The sequence below is a fragment of the Scyliorhinus canicula genome, chromosome 17, assembly GCF_902713615.1.
Source record: "Scyliorhinus canicula chromosome 17, sScyCan1.1, whole genome shotgun sequence".
Classification (NCBI taxonomy): domain Eukaryota; kingdom Metazoa; phylum Chordata; class Chondrichthyes; order Carcharhiniformes; family Scyliorhinidae; genus Scyliorhinus; species Scyliorhinus canicula.
This window is the reverse complement of record NC_052162.1, coordinates 133,127,851-133,147,656: the sequence shown is the minus strand read 5'-3', so window position 1 is coordinate 133,147,656 and position 19,806 is coordinate 133,127,851. Positions and strand designations below refer to the sequence as shown.

General features: G+C 46.4%; 2 protein-coding genes and 1 pseudogene across 2 annotated transcripts in view; 1 reads left to right on the top strand and 2 right to left on the bottom strand.

Moving 5' to 3' along the window:
- Positions 1-1,174, bottom strand: part of LOC119951641 (oocyte zinc finger protein XlCOF6-like) — a 29,691-nt gene extending 28,517 nt beyond the window's left edge. The window contains exon 1 of the mRNA XM_038774820.1: positions 1,117-1,174. The gene's annotated coding sequence lies outside the window, so the exon portion shown is untranslated. The remainder of the gene's footprint in view (positions 1-1,116) is intronic.
- Positions 1,175-6,603: 5,429 nt separating this feature from the next.
- Positions 6,604-13,102, bottom strand: LOC119951640 (zinc finger protein 239-like). Its single transcript, XM_038774819.1, has 4 exons — positions 13,036-13,102; positions 11,207-11,302; positions 9,476-9,498; positions 6,604-8,910 (listed from the first exon to the last, which is right to left on the bottom strand). The coding sequence occupies exons 1-4, from the start codon at positions 13,100-13,102 to the stop codon at positions 7,969-7,971; spliced, it is 1,128 nt and encodes a 375-aa protein (XP_038630747.1). The 3' UTR covers positions 6,604-7,968.
- Positions 12,878-19,806, top strand: part of LOC119951639 — a 63,821-nt pseudogene continuing 56,892 nt past the window's right edge.

Genomic DNA, 19,806 nt, shown 5'->3' with positions numbered 1-19,806 from the left:
CAACCTCCCAATTCTCCTGAAGGTGCTGATTCATGTTGATTGACAGATCCAAGCTCAGCTCGCTGCATCCTGACCAGGACACAGGGATTAGAATAGGAGCAAGAGTAGGCCATTCGGCCCACTGAGTCTGCTCACCCATTCAATGAGATCCTTGGCTGATCTACCTCAGCACCATTTTCCCACACAATCCCCATATCCCTTGATACATTCAATATCTAAAAACCTATCAATATTTGTCTTGAACATACCTGATGACTGAGGTTCCAGATTCCTCTAAGGTAGAGAATTCCAAAGAATCCCCGCATCCGAGTGAAGAGATCCCTCCTCATCTCAGCTTTCACTCTATTTTCCTACCTGTTCCCCATAACCCTGAACTCCTTTGTCAATAGAATGTCTGTCAAACGTGTGCTTCAATATATTCAATGACCCCCAGATACAACTGGTCCTGTGGAAGAGAAATCCAAAGACTAACAACTCTCTGAGGGAAGAGATGACTGGAAATCTACAATATAGCAACAGTTTTATATTACAAGACAAGAAATAACGATGCATTTACTTTATTACAAACTGTAAATAATATAACTAATCTGTTGCAACTGTCCTGGCTTGAGACAATTCACATCTCTTTAACCTGTGATTAACCCTCTCTCCAGTCGCACCACCTGGACCTGTAAAGACTTAATTATCTGCAAAGACTCGGATTCAAAGTGTCATCTTTCATCTTTGGCTGTTTGTGTAACCATCCTCTTCATTCACCTGATTAAGAAGCTACACTCTGAAACCTCGTGATTCCAAATAACCCTGTTGCTGTCAGACTTCTCCCTGAGCCCAGCCCAGTCCAAGGCGGCATCTCCACATTCTGAACAATGGGGAACAAGCCCCTCCCACTCATTGAAACATCGCCCCGACAAAGATGAGAAACGCGCATGCGCCCTGATGCACATCCAATAAAGATGGCGGCCGTTAACTCAGCTGAAAATAAGGAGCTGCAGCCCCGCTCGGTACAAACAGGGTCCCGTAAAACTTTCCGAAGTTTGCGATTTCAACAGTTTTACACAACGTTTCCACCCATTCCCGCGATGTCTCGCTCCCTCCATATTGTTAAACGCCTCATACCAATTTCCGATCTGAATACAAAGTCCTTCCCGGTCGCCATTACCCACACTGCGCATGCTTCAATCACAGCGGGCCCCGCCCCTCATTCACTCCGATTCGCTGGAGGACCAGCGGCTGGGTGGATCCCGGAGTCCCGCTCCTCCTCTTCTTATTGGTCCGGAGCTGCCCGTCAATCACTCCGGCATTGTGACGGTTACAGATGGTGAGAGCGGTGAATGAAGGGCGGGGCTCTCGGGGTGCCCGATCTTCAGAGAAGAAGCAACCGCGCAGGCGCACGCGCCAACTCAAACAAAGTTTCGTCTCCTCAATTTCTAACCTGGATGCAGAGTGATGATTTTTGCAAACAGAGATTACAGCTATCGGGCAAAAATTAAACAGATTGGGACTTATTTTCTTGAGAAATCAAGTGACTCAGTTGTGACCTGATTTTAAAATGATTTTTAAAATCTTTAAAATGATCTGTGGGTTGGACAGGGGAGAGGTGGGGAGGATGCTGCCACTTGTAAAGAAGTCGAAAACTGGGAGCCAGGAATAAACATGGGTAGCACAGTGGTTAGCGCTGAAAAACAGTGTGGGATTTACCGGTTCACGCTTGACACTGAGGAGGCTGACAAGCACTGTTGCTTCACAGTGAGAGGGTCCGAGATTCAATTCCTGCTTGGGTCACTGTCTGTGCGGAATCTGCGTGGGTTTCCTCCGGGTGCTCGAGTTTCCTCCCACAAATCCTGAAAGATGTGCTGGTTCGGTGAATTGGACATTCTGAATTGTCCCTCTGTGAACCTGAACAGGTGCCGGAATGTGGCAACTGGGGGCTTTTCACAGTAACTTCATTGCATAAGCCTACATGTGACAATAATGAATATTATTATTATTATAAACTAGGTCATAAATACAAGAGAGTTACTAATAAATCCAAGAGGGAGATATGGACACATTTCATCATTCACTGGATTAGATGTGCAACTTGTTACCAGGGAAGGAGTTGAGGAAAGTGCTGGGAAGTTTCCAAAATGAAATGGGACAAGCACATGAGAAAAGGGAGTGGAAAGATCAGCTGACATGCTGAGATGAGGTGGATGGGATGGAAGGAGATGTGTCGAGTATAATCAGCAGCAGAACAGTTGGACCAACTGGCCTGTTTGTGCATTGTAGAATCTAAGTAATTCAATGTAAACTTCTTTTACACAATATTTGGATTGCAGATGGGAAATTCAAACCAAACATCATGTCAAGTCCTAACAGAGTCTATCGATTCATCAGGAGTTGAAAATCATCAGCCTTTCAATGTGGAAGGAGAAATGTTTGTCCTGTCTGAGAGAAAAGATTGCAAACATCAGTGTGATGGGAAAAGCACTGAGGCACATACACACTGACTGTGCAAAGAGCTTTAACCAGTCACAGAGTCTGAAAAAATATTGCACCATTTACATCAGGAAGAGACCGGACTCAGGCTGTGTGTCGACGAGGCTTCAACTCATCGTCCAACCTGGACAGATACAAGAACACCGGCACCAAGGAGAAACCATGGAAATGTGGGGAATGTGAGAAGGGATTCAATTATCTATCTAATGGAAACTCATCGACGCAGTCACACTGGGGAGAGGCCATTCACCTACTCTGTGTGTGGGAGAGGATTCGCTCAGTCATCCAACCTCTACACACCAGCATGTTCACACTGCTGAGAGGCCATTCACCTGCCTGGATAGTGGGAAGGGATTTAATGCTTTATCAAACCTCGGGACACACCATCAGGTCCACTCTGACCAGAGACCGTTTGGGTAGCATGGTGGTTAGTATAAATGCTTCACAGCTCCAGGGTCCCAGGTTCGATTCCCGGCTGGGTCACTGTCTGTGCGGAGTTTGCACGTCCTCCCCGTGTGTGCGTGGGTTTCCTCCAGGTGCTCCGGTTTCCTCCCACAGTCCAAAGATGTGCGGGTTAGGTGGATTGGCCATGCTAAATTGCCCGTAGTGTCCTAAAAAGTAAGGTTAAGGGGAGGGTTGTTGGGTTACAGGTATAGGGTGGATACGTTGGTTTGAGTAGGGTGATCATTGCTCTGCACAACATCAAGGGCCTGTTCTGTGCTGTACTGTTCTATGTCTATGTCTAAATGTGCTGACTGTGAGAAGAGCTTCAAAAGCAGAAAAGATTTACTGATACATCATTGTACTCACTGGGGAGAGGCCATTCACCTGCCCTGTGTGTGGGAAGAGATTCACTTGTTCACCTATCTTCTGACTCACCAATTTGATCACACTGATCAGAGACCTTTTAATTGTTATGACTGTGAGAAAACTTTGAAAAGCAAAAAGGATCTTCTGAAACACCAATACACTCACATTGGAGGGCAGCAGGGTAGCATGGTGGTTAGCATAAATGCTTCACAGCTCCAGGGTCCCAGGTTCGATTCCCGGCTGGGTCACTGTCTGTGTGGAGTCTGCACGTCCTCCCCCTGTGTGCGTGGGTTTCCTCCGGGTGCTCCGGTTTCCTCCCACAGTCCAAAGATGTGCGGGTTAGGTGGATTGGCCATGCTAAAATGCCCGTAGTGTCCTAATAAAAGTAAGGTTAAGGGGGGGTTGTTGGGTTACGGGTATAGGGTGGATACGTGGGTTTGAGTAGGGTGATCATGGCTCGGCACAACATTGAGGGCCGAAGGGCCTGTTCTGTGCTGTACTGTTCTATGTTCTATGGAGAGAGGCTAGTCATCTGCTCAGTCAAACAACCTGCTCAGACACCAGCAAGTTCACAGGCGACATCAGGGTTTGGATTCTGCTGTTATTGCTGCTGTCAATCACGTGCAGAAGTGAAATTTATTTGGATGCCTATTTCATGTGGGATTCCACAGTTTTGTGGTATATATCAATGATTTTGAGTTAAATGTAGGAGCAACGATTAAGAAATTGGTAGAAGGTACACAAGTTTTTCATGTGTTTGACAATGCATGGGTTTCCTCCGGGTGCTCCGGTTTCCTCTTACAAATCCCGAAAGACGTGCTTCTCCTTTAGTGTACCCGAACAGGCACCGCAGTGTGGCAGCATTAATGTCAGCCTACTTGTGACTATTATGCAGAATAAATCCATGGACTGGGTCAGATCGACAGAAAAATGGAAAATGGAATTCAATCTGCAGCAGTGTGACATCAAGAATTTGGAGGGTAAAGAAGAGAAGGGAATGAAGAATAAACGGGATGATGCTGAGAATTATACAGGAACAATGACCTTGGATTCAAAAACCACAGATTCCTGAAGGTGGCTGGACAGATAGATCAGGTAGTCAAGAGGCATTTGGGACACTTTTCTTTCTTGTCTGAGGCACAAAATAAAAGAACAGGGAGATTATGTTTGAACTTGATAAAACATAGAGCACAGCTAGAGTGCTGAGTACAGATCTGGTCACTACATTAATCAACTATAAAGTAAAAATATATTAATCAAGTAATGTAAATCTTAAAATAAATTCATAATTTATCATGTAGTTACATTCAATGTTCAGTTAATCAAATCTAGGGGATAAAGATAACACTAAAAAGGATTGCAACAGTTGGAAATCTCAATTTTTCAGTAAACGAAATTCTGAGGTGTTTAGATAATAATCATTTCAGTTAATTCTATAAAATAAGGTGACTTCAGCATAGTGGAAGAAGCTGATTGATGAGTAGCTGATAAACTTTCATTTATTTTAATATCAAACTGATTCTGGTTCAGTCAGTTAATAATCAGATAAACAAAGACACAGCAGGGCATCCTAGTCCCGTGGAATGCACATCCAGTTCCCAGTGGGAAAAGCAGCATCTTTCTCATAGGCTGGACAATCACACGTGCAGGAAATGTCATCAGCTGCAGCAGCAGGCAGCAAAGAGGAGTATTTCTCAGGATAAGATTCCATGCTTTGTGTGATATACGTCAATGATTTAAACTTTTACATAGGGGACATGTTTAAGACATTGACAGTCTTGCGATTGTGCGGAAGAAAGCTGTAACCTTCAGGAAAATATCAGCTAACTGAACAGGTGGAAAGACAAGTAACAAACGGAGATTAATCTGTAACATTGTGAAGTAATAATTACATTTGGGGCGGACAAACAAGGCAAAGAGAAATAATATTACTGGTATGAGTGAGAAGTGTAGAGGCACAGAGGGAGATTGAAGTGCAGGCTCACATATCTCTGAAAGTAGCAGGAGAGGTAGATGAGGTGGTTGAAAAGGCACACTGGGCAGCATGGTAGCATAGTGGTTAGCACAATTGCTTTACAGCTCCAGGGTCCCCAGGATGATTCCCGGCTGGGTCACTGTCTGTGCGGATTCTGCACGTTCTCCCCGTGTGTGCGTGCGTTTCCTCCGGGTGCTCCGGTTTCCTCCCACAGTCCAAAGATGTGCAGGGTCGGTGGATTGGCCATGCTAAATTGCCCTTCGTGATCAAAAACATTAGGAGGGGTTATTGGGATAGGGGGGAAGTGAGGGCTTAAATGGGTCGGTGCAGACTCGATGGGCCGAATGGCCTCCTTCTGCACTGTATGTTCTATGTTCAACGCACCGATAATTAAGTGAGACACAGCATATAAGAGCAGCGAATATGTCCAGCATTTTCTGGTGATGAACGATTATGGGCTGGATTCTCTGTCCGCAGGATCCGTTACGACCAAAAGCCAGCGCCACCCCCACACCGATCCTCTGCCCGGAGGGGGGGGGGGGGGTCAGCAGCCACTCAGCATAAAGCCCCCGGCTCTACCTGCGGATATGCTGCAGAATGGCTGGGTCAAAGACCGTGCATGTGCAGGGCTGTGGCCTGTGACGGCCGCGCCGTACAGCATGGTACTGGCCGCGTGCGGACCCGGCTTGCCAAGATATGCCCCCCTGTAACCCCCCCTCGCCACCCCCAGACCATCCCCCCCTCGCCACCCCCAGACCACCCCCCCAGCCCCGCCGAAGCCTCCCCTGCCAGCGGAACGGCTCTCTCCCTTCCCCGACAGTGAGAGCGCTGGGCACAGTCCGCAGCCACCACGCAAGGTCCCTGAAAGTTGTGAGGACACGTGTCCCACACCATCGGGGAGTTGGCCAATCGGGGGCGGAGCATCGGGGGAGGGTCCCGGGTGATGTCCTGGGGCCATCCATACGGTGTGCAGCGTACTCCTCGAGTTTGCCGTTTTAGGGGGTGGAGCATCGTAAAAACGGTGCCCCCTCTGATTCCAGCGTCAAAATGGATTGTCCGGCCGATCAACGAACGCGATTTCGCCGATCGGAGAATCCAGCCTATTATGGACCAGGGTTTAGAGAATTCCAAAGTATATCATGGAGTTCATCTGACCCACAACTTTAAATAGATTGTGGTTATGGGGAGCACAAGGGCCCACTTTGCAGGTGTGACGCAAAAGAGAGCTAAAGTATGTTTAAAACAAAACAATGTTTATTCTATGGATCCAGTTAACATTTTATAAACAAACAGTGAACAATTGATCAACTACCAATCCTGACCCCCCCCCCCCCCCACAAAGAATACAGTACTCTATAGATAACTCTGGATAACTTTCCAAACAACATCCATCAGAGAAATCCTTTCTAAAATAAAGACAGCAGGTTTAAATGCGCTACAGAAACAAGTATTACATTGAAATCATCAATGATCACAAGACACAAGAGTTGAATTAGACCACTCGGCCCATCGGGTCTACTCCACCATTCATTCATGGCTGATAATTTTCTCATCCCCCTCATACACATGAAGAACGAGCTTTAAAGATCGAGTCACCTTGTTCAAAATCAAACTAAACTCAGTCTTTACCAAGGAGATAGATGCTAACTGTAAAGTCTCAGGCAAGCAACCACTCGGAAGCAAGCGATGACTGTAGAAAAGTTTAGATTTATTCCTCTTACTATTTACATCTTCTACTCACCAAAGGGTCTCCGGCGTCGGCCCACACCTGGGTCGGGATATTTATGTTCCAGCAGTCCGAGGAAAAGGTGGGGCAGCTCCCCCTCCCATCACCTGGGTAAATAATACTCAGATGAGGCCACAGGGACTCTGAGGTTGCAGATCCCTGAGCCTCCTGTAGGGTTAGAACACTACCCAGGCCATGGAGACAGATTAGGAAACCCTGTCCCTAGATCGGTTCAAAATTGAGGACGTGTTGAAGTGAGAATGTAAATTACAGGAGTGCTGGCAATAATCTCCCAGCCATTCCTGGAGGTGCCAGAGGACTGGAGAATTACAAATGTTATGCACTTGTTCAAAAAGGACGGTTCTAGCAAGTACAGATCAGTTAGTTTAGAATATCCTGGGAAAGGAGTTCACTAAAATCAGCAACAACTCAGCCTCTTGTGCGGTTTTGGTTTCTGTTTTTCTTCCTGCACAATGTAACCATAAACTCCTGTTTACAATGATCCACTTCCCAAACAGAGATCTGTGGCTTCATTAATTTCAGCCCAAAGTGTAACCACAGGAAGAGGAGGCTTTGTAAACATCCCACCCTTACTGATGAGATCCAGTACATTAGTCCAAAAGACTATCTCTCAGTCCAAAAGACTGGCTCTTGTGTTTGTGGTCCCGGGAGTGTTCCCAATACATTCCCTGGATCCGAGGATTAGGAAACACTCTGGAAGGTATGGGGAGCTCGGACCTGTCCATGGGAGTAACTGAAGGTGTGAGAACTGGATTAAAAAGGAGAAGAGACCCTAAAATGGGGCAGTCGGGAACAGGACACCAATTAGTTTCCTCTTATCCTGGAGAAATTACTGTCCCTGCTGTGTATCTAAAAAAACATAAATTAATTTGACACGTATCAGAATATTAAACTGCAGCAAATTGTGGGATGATTAACATCAGCATGAACATTCTCCAACTGTCAGAATGAACATGGTTCAGTCCTGGATGTGATTAACAACAGCATTAACAACAGAATCCAATTCCAATTGTTGCTTGTGAACTCTCTGGTGTCTCAAGAGGTGGGATGAGTGGATGAATGTCTTCCCACAGTCAGAGCAAAGAAACGGCCTCTCCCCAGTGTGAACTCGCTGGTGTGTCAGAAGATTGGATGGATGAATGAATCCCTTCCCACACGTGGAGCAGGTGAATGACCTCTCCCCAGTGTGAACTCGCTGGTGTTTCTGGAGGCTGGACGACAGAGTGAATCCGTTCCCACACACAGTACACCTGAATGGCCTCTCCTCATTGTGAACTCGCTGGTGTGTTAGCAGATCAGTTGAGGTTTTGTAAATCTTCTCACACTCAGAACATTTGAAAAGTCTTTTATCCGTGTGAACCAGTTGGTGTTTAGCAAGGTGGGATGATCGTGAGAATCCCTTCCCACATATAGAGCAGGTGAATGGCCTCTCCCCAGTGTGGACTCTCTGGTGTATCAGCAATTCACTTGTGGTTTTATAACTCTTCTCACATTCAGTACATTTGAAAGGTCTGTTATCCGTGTGAACCAGTCGGTGTGTAGTGAGGTAGGATGATCGGGTGAATCCTTTCCCACACACAGAGCAGGTGAATGGCCTCTCCCCAGTATGAGTACGTTCATGTTCAATGAGTGTCTGTGATCGTATGAACCGCTTTGCACAGTGAGAGCAACTGAATTGTCTCTCGGTGGGAACAACCTGGTGCGTGACCAGGTCCTCGGAGCTTTTAGAGTTGTTATCACAGCCTGAGGGGTTAAAGAGCCTCTCGTCAATGTGAACTTGCTGGTGTGTCAGCAGGTGGGAGGACTGAATGAATCTCTTCCCACATACGGAGCAGCCGAATGGCCTCTCCCCAGTGTGACTGCGTCGATGATTTTCAAGCAGGGATGGATAATTGAATCCCTTCCCACAGTCCTCACACTTCCACGGTTTCTCCATGGTGCTGGATTTGTTGTGTCTCTCCAGGTTGGATGATCAGTTGAAGCTTGATCCACACACAGAACATGTGTACGGTTTCTTCCCGCTGTGAATGTTTTTATTTTTATCAGGCTGTGTAACTGGTTAAAACTTTCCACAGTCTGTTCACTGGAACACTCACTCGGGTGTGTGCTGTGTGGGTCTCGGTGCTTTTCCAGTCACACTGATGTTTCCACAGTCAGTTCACAGGAACACTCTCACTCGGGTGTGTGTGTATCTTGGTGCTTTCCAATCACACTGATGTTTGAAATATTTTCCCACAGACAGAACAGAGAAACATTTCTCCTCCACATTCTCCGAAGTTATTCAGATTTTGATGTAGTGAATGATTCTGTTACATCTCTGCGATGTTTTGTTTGAGTTTCCACTTGCAAAATTTTTTCTCCTAATACCCTGTAAAAGAAGTTTACAAACATCATCACTGTTTAGCAATAGAAATTCAGAATGGACAATTCCAGTTTCTGTGGACTAATCTTTTATCGCTTGTTACCCCAAATAAGTGGTCCAAACAAACTGAAAGAAGACAAAATTAGCAACAAAATCAAAGGGAAGCTTCCTAACTAAACCAGAATGTTGCTTCCAGTGTTTTGGAGTTGCTCTGTACCGAGTTTCCCACCAGTTGTGGAAGGTAGCAAGCGTACCAGTGGACACCACTGCTCCCTTTCAATGAAACGTTGTAAGGCAGTCTGACAGGCGCCCAACCTCCAGAGAAACTGCTCATTGAGGTTCAACACATTTCTGTGTTAACCAGATCCAAGAACAGGTCCAGGAGAAGTACTTCTGATTTACCCAGCCTCCTCCACACTGGACAGCCAAAGATTCGGAGCCTGGGGCTCAAGTGTAACCAAAGTTGAGGAGCAGCCCCTGCAGGAAACTATACAGAGGCTGTAACCTCTCACCCTGAATATATACATGGCTTCATGCACTCTTCTTGACTGCAGCCTGGGGATGGGTGAATTTGTTTAACTTGTTGCCAGAACGATGCTTTTTCGGGCACTAGGACCAGGCCGGGAATAGACAACGAAGCCCCGCCGATTACACACCTTTCCCAGGACAATCAGTGTCCTCTCTCCTACATTACTCTGATGGAGTTCAGAGGCTCAGAGGAGGAAAAAAATGAGGACGGTTTTGGACCTGTGGGAAAGACTAGAACAAGGTGACACACTTTAAGAATGAGAGATGGGGAGAACGTGAAGGCTAAAATTAAGATAAATTTTTTGTTTCCGAGGTTCATTAGTCTGTGGAATTCACTTCCCCAGAGAACAGTGGAGGCTGGGGTAGAGTTGGACAGATTTTTGATAGACAAGGGAGTCAATGGTTCTGGGTGCAGGTGGGTGGTGCAGACAGGCAAGGGGAACTGAGACCACAACCAGATTAGCCCTGATTATATTGAATGGTGGAACAGGCTTGGAGGGCCGAATGGCCTGTTCGTCCTCCTAAGTCCCAGTCCAATAGGTTAAACCCAGCAGCATCTCCTCCATCTCCACTCCAGCCCAAATTGCTTCTGCATCCAATGCCCATCCTAACTGAACCCTGCTCATAATTGGTCTGCCCAGTCTTTCTGTACCTGCGCATTCCAGTCTTTTTGGTTAAGACAGGATGTACTCACACACACAACTGTTTCTGGGTTGAACTGTGCCCCCTCTTGGGAGGGGTGTTCTTTCTCTCTCTCTCCCTTCCGCCATGCCCCATATCAGTGTGTCCTTTACCAGTTGTCAGTGCTGCTCGTTTGGGAGCTTTTCTGCTGATGTGGTGGTGGGAGTGTGCTGGCGTGAAATCTGGTGGTTTTGTTTTCTTGTTGATTATTCGTTGGTTTCTGTTTTATAACAATAATCTTTATTGTCACAAGTCGGCTTACATTAACTGCAATGAAGTTACTCTGAAAATCCCCGAGTCGCCACATTCCGGCGCCTGTTCGGGTTCACTGAGGGAGAATTCAGAATGTCCAGTTTTGGTGTATTGTGGATATTTTTACTGTATTACTGATTGTTTTGTATTCAGCTGTGTTCTTTTGTAATATGGAGTTGTTATTAACTAAAATATCTATATTCGCCCATGGAGGGAATTCTGGGTAGCATGCTCCACCATTTAAATGTAAGAAAAAAGAAAGATGATGTGTCGAAATCATAGAAAAGAAGAACAATATAAAACAACTAACATAATTTGCTTCCATTCTGCATAAGTGTCAGACAAAATTAATATATTAATTGCAATCAAATACTGTGACTTAAATCCTTCAGTTTATCATGTTTCTTTAACTCAATTTCTGAATTCAGATTCATGTCCTCATTTCTTTCCTCTTCTGAGCCTCTGAACTCTATCAGACAGAGTAATGTAGGAGAGTGGACATTGATGCATAGAATCATTGCATTTACAGTGCAGAAGGAGGCCATTCGGCCCATCAAGTCTGCACTGGACCTTACAAAGAGCATCCTACTGAAGCCCACGTATCTCCGCCACCCCCGTAACCCAGCAACCCCCACTTAACATTTTTTGGACACTAAGGGCAATTTAGCATGGCCAATCCGCCTAACCTGCACATCTTTGGACTGTGGGAGGAAATCGGAGCACCCGGAGGAAACCCATGCAGACACGGGGAGGACGTGCAGACTCCGCACAGACAGTGACCCAGCCGGGAATCGAACCTGGGACCCTGGAGCTGTGAAGCAACTGTGCTAACCACTATGCTACCGTGCTGCCCTAAAATGAAATCAAAATCGCTTATTGTCACGAGTAGGCTTCAATGAAGTTACTGTGAAAAGCCCCTATTTGCCACATTCCGACGCCTGTTCGGGGAGGCTGTTACGGGAATTGAACCGTGCTGCTGGCCTGCCTTGGTCTGCTTTCAAAGCCAGCGATTTAGCCCTGTGCTAAACAGCCCCTCAATTGTCCTGGGATTGTCCTGGGAAACAACAGCAAGAGGAGCTCGGAGGTTATAAGGGCAAGGGAGCAGAGAGGTCTGGCACCAGACTTGAGGACTGATACCTGAGTTGCTCAGTCAAGTGAGTGAATGTCTTTTTTTTATTAGTGTCACAAGTAGGCTTACACTGCAATGAAGTTACTGTTCAGGTGCACTGAGGGAGAATTCAGAATGTCCATTTCACCTAACCTGTGGACTGTGGGATGAAACCGGAGCACCCGGAGACCCACGCAGACGTGGGGATAACATGCAGACTCCGCACAGATAGTGACCCAAGCTAGGATTTGAACCAATGTCCAATAATTTATATTTTAAGAATGTCTTCCATCAACTGGGCAGTTGGCTATTTCTCAGTACTTTGATTTCCTGAAGCTCCTGTTTCGAGTTTCAGACAGTTCTGTTCCAAGTGAGATGTTTAAAGGCTTTTCATCTGCCTCTCTGCATATCAATGTTCATTAAGGATACATAAATTGTTCTCCCTGTGTCTGCATGGATCTCAGCCCCAATTAGATATTGGATATCTATTTTCCAATATTAGATGGATAGGGCTTCCCACATCAACGCTACGACCAAGAAAGCATAACAGCGCCTATACTTCCTCGGGAAACTATGGAAATCCAGCTTGTCCACGTTGAGTCTTACGATTTTTACAGATGCAGGAAAACATGATAGGAAAACATCCTATCTGGCTGCATCACAGCCTGCTGTGGCAACTGCTCAGCCCAAGACCATCAGAAACGACAGAGAACACAACCCCAGTCCATCATGCACCTTAGCTCCTCAGCGCCTTAGTCCCACTGCTAACCACTATGCCACATGTCTCCCTCTTACTTGGATTTATGTATGATTTATATCCCACTCGCCCAAACTTCACATCATAGCAAACAAAAATCACTATTCCCCGCAGTGGTGAATGTCCCCTGTTGACACCGCAGGACAGCACTGCGCATGCGCAAAGCCTGGGATTCGTTGGAGCATGCGCGGTGGGTGATGACGCCTGGGAAAGAGACGCTTCTTTGTCTCCTGGGCAGCGGGTAAGGATGCGGAAATCCGGAGGAAGCGATAGAGCCCAGTTTGGTGGGAGAGAGTTTCTAAACACTGCGTGAAGGCCCTAAACCAGGAAGACGTACCTGCAGGACCTGCGTTTGCAGCTTCGGCTCTTTTTCCCGATAACAGGCCCAGTTCAACGGTTGCCATCTTGATTCAAATGGAGCGGTACGCATGCGCGGATGCGGTGACGTCTGGAATGGGCGGGGCTTCTTAGTCTCACCCGGCCAGGTCCCAGTGCCCGAGGCAGCTATTACTCCCAGGCTGCAGTGTCCCTCAGCTTGATTAATTTATTTGTCTGGCTAAAAGGATGGTCTCTTTCCTAATATTCACAACTAAAAGGCTGGTTTCCCCAGGAGATGGCTGACATTTAAGGGGGCAGTAAAGTAATATTGGGCACAGATTTTTCTAATGTAGTGGCACGATCGCACAGTGGTTAGCACTGTTGCTTTACAGCGCCAGGGACCTGGGTTTGATTCCCGGCTAGGGTCACTGTGCGGATTCTTCAACTTCTCCTGTGTCTGCGTGGGTTTCCTCCGGGTGCTCCGGTTTCCTCCCACAAGTCCCAAAAGACGTGTTGTTAGGTGACATTGGACATTCTGAATTCTCCCTCTGTGCACCCGAACAGGTGCTGGAGTGTGGCGACGAGGGGCTTTTCACAATAGCTTCATTGCAGTGTTAATGTCAGCCTGCTTGTGACACGAATAAAGAACATTATGTTCTGAAGGTTAGTCTTTGGATTTCATTTCCACGTGGAGCAGCGGTGTCTGGCGTGACGGGGGGGGCGGGGATCATTGAATATATTGAAGCACAAGTTGGATACAATTCCTTCACAGCTCCAGGGTCCCTGGTTCGATTCCCGGCTTGGGTCACTGTCTGTGCGGAGTCTGCATGTTCTCCCCATGTCTGCGTGGGTTTCCTCCGGGTGCTCTGGTTTCCTCCCACAGCCCAAAGATGTGCAGTTTAGGTGGATTGACCATGCTAAATTGCCCTTAGTGTCCAAAATTGCCCTGCGTGTTGGGTGGGGTTGCTGGGTTATGGGGATAGGGTGGAGATGTAGGCTTGGGTGGGGTGCTCTTTCCAAGAGCCGGTGCAGACTCGATGGGCCAAATAGCCTCCTTCTGCACTGTAAATTCTGTCATATTTTATTGACAATGAAGTTGATGGTTATGGGGTTCAGGCAGGGGTTATGGGGAACAGGTAGGAAAATAGAGTGAATGCTGAGATGAGGGGTTTTTTCACTCACGGATGTGGTGAAGCTTTGGAATACTCCACCCCAGACGAATGTGGCATCTCAGTCATTAAGTATGTTCAAGACAAATATTGATAGGTTTCTAGATATTGAAGATATCGAGGGATATGGGATCGTGTGGGAAAATGGTGCTGAGGTAGATCGGCCAAGGATCTCATTGAATGGATGAGCAGACTCGGTGGGCCGAATGGCCTACTCTTGCTCCTATTCTAATCTCTGTGTCCTGGTCAGGAAGCAGTGAGCTGAGCTTGGATCTGTCAATCAACATGAATCAGCACCATCAGGAGAATTGGGAGGGTGAATATTAGATACAGCAGAGTGAGAATGGAGGGAGAGTGTGTGGGATGGAGATTTACAGCTTTCGGGGAATAAGAGAGAGGAAAAAAACGTGACGTAGAAATTAGAATTGTCTATTCTGAATTTCTATCCTGTACGAACTGATGGCTTTTGTAAATTGTTTTTAAAGGATATTGGAAGAGGAGGAATTATAGACAGAAATCTCAAACATCACACCTTGACATTACAAACTCACTCGATTCCATCTGACCTGAATATCATTGGTCTCTGAATATCATCGGTGAGAAGGAGAAATGTTTGTTCAATCTGTCGGCTTCAGAAGATTTTAAACGTGAGCGTGACTGGAAAAGCATCAAGACCCACACAGCACACGCCTGAGTGAGAGAGTTCCAGTGAACTGACTGAAAAGAGCTTCAACTATTACAGAGCCTGAAAAAACATCACACCATTCACAGTACCGAGGGACAGTTTCTGTGTGTCTGTGAACATATTCTGTGTGTAGACAAGGCTTCCACTGAGTGTCCAATCTGAGGAGACCCAAAACATGGAAAAACCGTGGAAATGTGAGGACTGTGGGAAGGGATACAGATTCCCATCTGAGCTGGAGATTCATCGACGCAGTCACACTGGGGAGAGGCCGTTCACCTGCTCTCAGTGTGGGCATGGATTCACTCGATTATCTCACCTGCAGGCACACCAGCGAGTTCACACTAGGGAGAAGCCATTCACCTGTTCTCAGTGTGGGAAGGGATTCATTGATTCCTCCACCCTACAGACACACCAGCGAGTTCACACTCAGCAGAAGCCATTCACCTGCTCTCAGTGTGGGAAGGGATTCATTGATTCATCCACCCTACAGACACACCAGCGAATTCACACTGGAGAGAGGCCGTTCACCTGTTCTCAGTGTGGGAAAGGATTCATTGATTCATCCGCCCTGCAGAAACATCAGCGAATTCACACTGGAGAGAGGCCGTTCACCTGCTCTCAGTGTGGGAAGGGATTCATTGATTCAACCACCCTGCTGAAACATCAGCAAATTCACACTGGCGAGAGGCCATTCACCTGCTCTCAGTGTGGGAAGGGATTCATTGATTCATCCGCCCTGCAGAAACATCAGCGAATTCACACTGGGGAGAAGCCATTCACCTGCACTCAGTGTGGGAAGGGATTCCGTGATTTATCCAACCTGCGGATCCATCAGCGAGTTCACACTGGTGAGCGCCCGTTCATCTGCTCTTACTGTGGAGAGGGGTTCACTCAGTCATCCAGCCTGCAGACACACCAGCGAGTTCACACTGGGGAGAAGCCATTCGCCTGCTCTCAATGTGGGGAGAGATTCAGAGCTTCTTCCAGCCTGCGGAGCCATCTGCGAGTTCACACTGGGGAGAAGCTGTTCACCTGCTTTCAGTGTGGGAACGCATTCAGTGATTTATCCACCCTGCAGAGACATCAGCGAATCCACGCTGGGGAGAGGCCGTTCACCTGCTCTCAGTGTGGGAAGGGATTTATTGATTCATCCATCCTGCAGAGACATCAGCGAATTCACACTGGGGAGAAGCCATTCACCTGCTCCCTCTGTGGGAATGGATTCACACAGTTATCCAGTCTGCAGGCACACCAGCAAGTTCACACTGGGGAGAAGCCGTTCACCTGCTCTTAGTGTGGGAAAGGATTACATAGAAAATAAGAACAGGAAAAGACCATTTGGCCCTTTGCTCCTGCTCCGCCATTCATTACGATCATGGCTTATCATCCAACTCCACAGCCTAATCCCACTTGCCCCTCCATATCCCTTGATCCCCTTCACCCTAAGTGCTATATCTAACTGCTTCTTGAAAACATACAATGTATTGGCCTCAACTATTTCCTGTGGTAACAAATCCCACAGACTCACCACTCTCACCATACGGGGCTATTTAGCACACTGGGCTAACTCGCTGGCTTTGAAAGCAGGCCAGCAGCACGGTTTGATTCCCGTAAGAGCCTCCCCGAACAGGTGGCGGAATGTGGCGACTAGGGGCTTTTCACAGTAACTTCATTGAAGGCTACTCGTGACAACAAGCGATTTTCATTTTTATTTCACTCTCTGGTTGAAGAAATTTCTCCTCATCTCTGTCTAAATGGTCTCCCCCGTATCCTCAGACTGCCACCTCTGGTTCTGTACACTCCCGCCATCGGGAAAATCTTTCCTGCATCTACCCTGTCAAGTCCTGTTAGATTATAGGTTTCTATAAGATCCCTCAGTCTTCTGAACTCAAGCGAATACAATCCTAACTGATTCAATCTCTCATACGTCAGTCCCACCATCCCAGGAATCAGTCTGGTAAACCTGCTCTGCACTTCCTCTCGAGCAAGAAGATCCTTCCTCGGATAACGAGACCATAACTCCTCACAATATTCCAGCTACGGCCTTGCCAAGGCCCTGTATAGAACAAAGAACAATACAGCACAGGAACAGGCCCTTCGTCCCTCCAAGCCTGCGCCCATCACGTGTCCTATCTAGACCAACCGCCTGTATCCTTCTGTACCCCATCTGTTCATGTGCCTATCCAGATATCTGCCTCAACCACCTCACTTGGCAGTGCAATCCAGGCCACCACCACCCACTGAGTAAAAAAAACTTCCCCCACACATCTCCACTGAACCTTTCCCCCCTCACCTTGAACTTGTGGCCCCTTGTAATTTTCAATTCCGCCCTGGGAAAAAGCCTCCAACTGTTCACCCTATCTATACCCCTAATAATTTTATAAACCTCTATCAGGTCGTCCCTCAGCCTCCATCTCTCTAGGGAGATCACATCAATCCCAGTTTTTTCAATCTCTCCTCATAGCTAATACCCTCCATACCAGGCAACACCCTGGTAAACCTTTTCTGTACTCTCTCCAAAGCCTCCACGTCCTTCTGGTAGTGCAGTGACCAGAATTGGGACACAATATTCCAAATGTGGCCTAACCAACATTCTATGTAATTGTAACAATTTTTGAGCTTTTATACTCGATACCCCGTCCTATGAAGGCAAGCATGCTGTCTGCTTTCTTCACCACCATTTCCACCTGTGCTGCCACTTTTAAGTATCTGTGGACCTGCATGCCCAGATCTCTCTGTGTCTCTATGCTCCTGATGGTCGGCATCTCCACATCATGAGTGTTAAATGCTCTCAGTTCTGTCTATTATTAATCTTTGTTGCACCTTATCCAGTGCCTCTATTTTCTTTTTCTAAATGGAGATCACCCATGTTGTCAGTGCTCCCAGTGTAGTCTAACCCTGGCTGTAAACAAGTTGGACATTTCCTCCATGCTTTTCAATTCTATCCCTCTGGAATGGAACCCTAGATATGGGCCCCACACTTTAAGAAATATGTGACGTTCTTAGAGAAGGTGTGGAGAACATTTACAATAATAATAATCTTTATTCTTGTCACAAGTAGGCTTACATTAACAGTGCAATGAAGTAACTGTGAAAATCCCCTAGTCGCCACACTCCGACGCCTGTTTGGGTACACTGAGGGAGAATTCAGAATTTCCAATTCACCGAACAAGCCCATCTTTTGGGACTTGTGGTAGGAAACTAGAGCACCCGGAGGAAACCCATGCAGACACGGGGAGAACGTGCAGACTCCACACAGACAGTGATCAAACCGGGAATCAAATCTGGGACCCTGGTGCTGTAAAGCAACAGTGCTAACCATTGTGCTAGAATAGCACCAGGGATAAGGAACTCCAATTAGTTTGAGAGACTGGAGCAGCTGAATTTCTCTCTGAGATCACAGCATCTGGAGGGTGGGGAATGGGGCCATTCAGCTCTTTGAGACCATGTCGGCTCTCTGTGGAGCAAGCCAGTCTGTCCATTGCCCTGTTCTATCCCCAAATTTGTGCAGGTTTATTTCTCTCAGTGCCCGTCCAATTTCCGTTTGAAATCCTTCCGTCATCTCTGCATCTCCTACCCTCATAGGCAGTAGGTTCCAGGTCGTTACCACTTGTTTTACACGTACACAAGGCTCCTAGAGCACAGAGGAGTCTATTTAGCCCATTTTCCCCGTGCCAGCTCTTTGTTCAGCGAACCATTTAATCCCAGAGTTCGACTATTTTGTTTTCTTTTTCGGAATATATCAAATGACAGTCCAATGAGGCTCGACCACCATTTCCAGACAGTGTATTCCAAATCACAACAACTTGCTGTGTTTTACAACAAATAATTGTGCTTATGCTGTGTCTCGAGGTTCACAGAGTATTCATAATGAAGTCAACACCATGGTTATTACACAGAATTAAGACTCAGTCTCCATCAATGATTCAGGTGAGGACACCGAGTGTAATACATCCTGGTTTGTGGATAATTAGAATAAATGTACATTTCTATAAAACCTCTCACTACCACTGGACCTCCGAAAGTATTTTAAAGCCAATGGAGTACTTTTGAAACATATTCACTGTTGTAATGGAGGAATCTGTAAGGACGGATGTGTAATCACATTTAGTTTTAAAATTGTTATTTTCATAGTGTATTCACTGTCGTTAGTAACAAGGTCAAGGAAGCCCTTTTATACCTCAAACATGTGGCTTCCTGCAGCCATTTCACCTTCTGTACCATTTCTATATTAACTTTGTATTGATTTCACAGCAACAAATAATAATTAAATTGATGATTATTCAGTAGTGAACATTGGGTATGATTAGTGAATTGGTGTATCAGGTAATTGTATTGCAAAGACTAGATCTTTGTTTCAAAAAATAACACGATCAACCAAAATGTTTCCAGAGACTGCAGAGCTATCAGAATTTGTTTGAAACAATTAATTACTCAATAATTTTGAGAAGTTACTCCATTAATAAAGTCACCAGCAGTCCTGTAGAATCCTTGCAAGACAAGATCACAGAACACAACATTAGACATTATATCCTGTCAAGAATATGTGGGCTAGGTAGTGGCGGAATGGTATTGTTTTTTAAAACAAAAAAATTAGAGTATCCAATTATTTTTTTTCCAATTAAGGGGCAAACTACCGTGGCCAATCCACCTACCCTGCACATCTTTGGGTTCTGGGGGGGAAACCCACACAAACACAGGGAGAATGTGCAAACTACACACGGACAATGAAAATGAAATGAAAATCGCTTATTGTCACAAGTAGGCTTCAATGAAGTTACTGCGAAAAGCCCCTAGTTGCCACATTCCGGCGCCTGTTCGGGGAGGCTGGTACGGGAACTACACACGGACAGTGACCCAGAGCTGGGATCGAACCTGGGACATTGGGGCTGTAAGGCAGCAATTCTAACCACCGTGCTGCCCTGTATTGTTACTG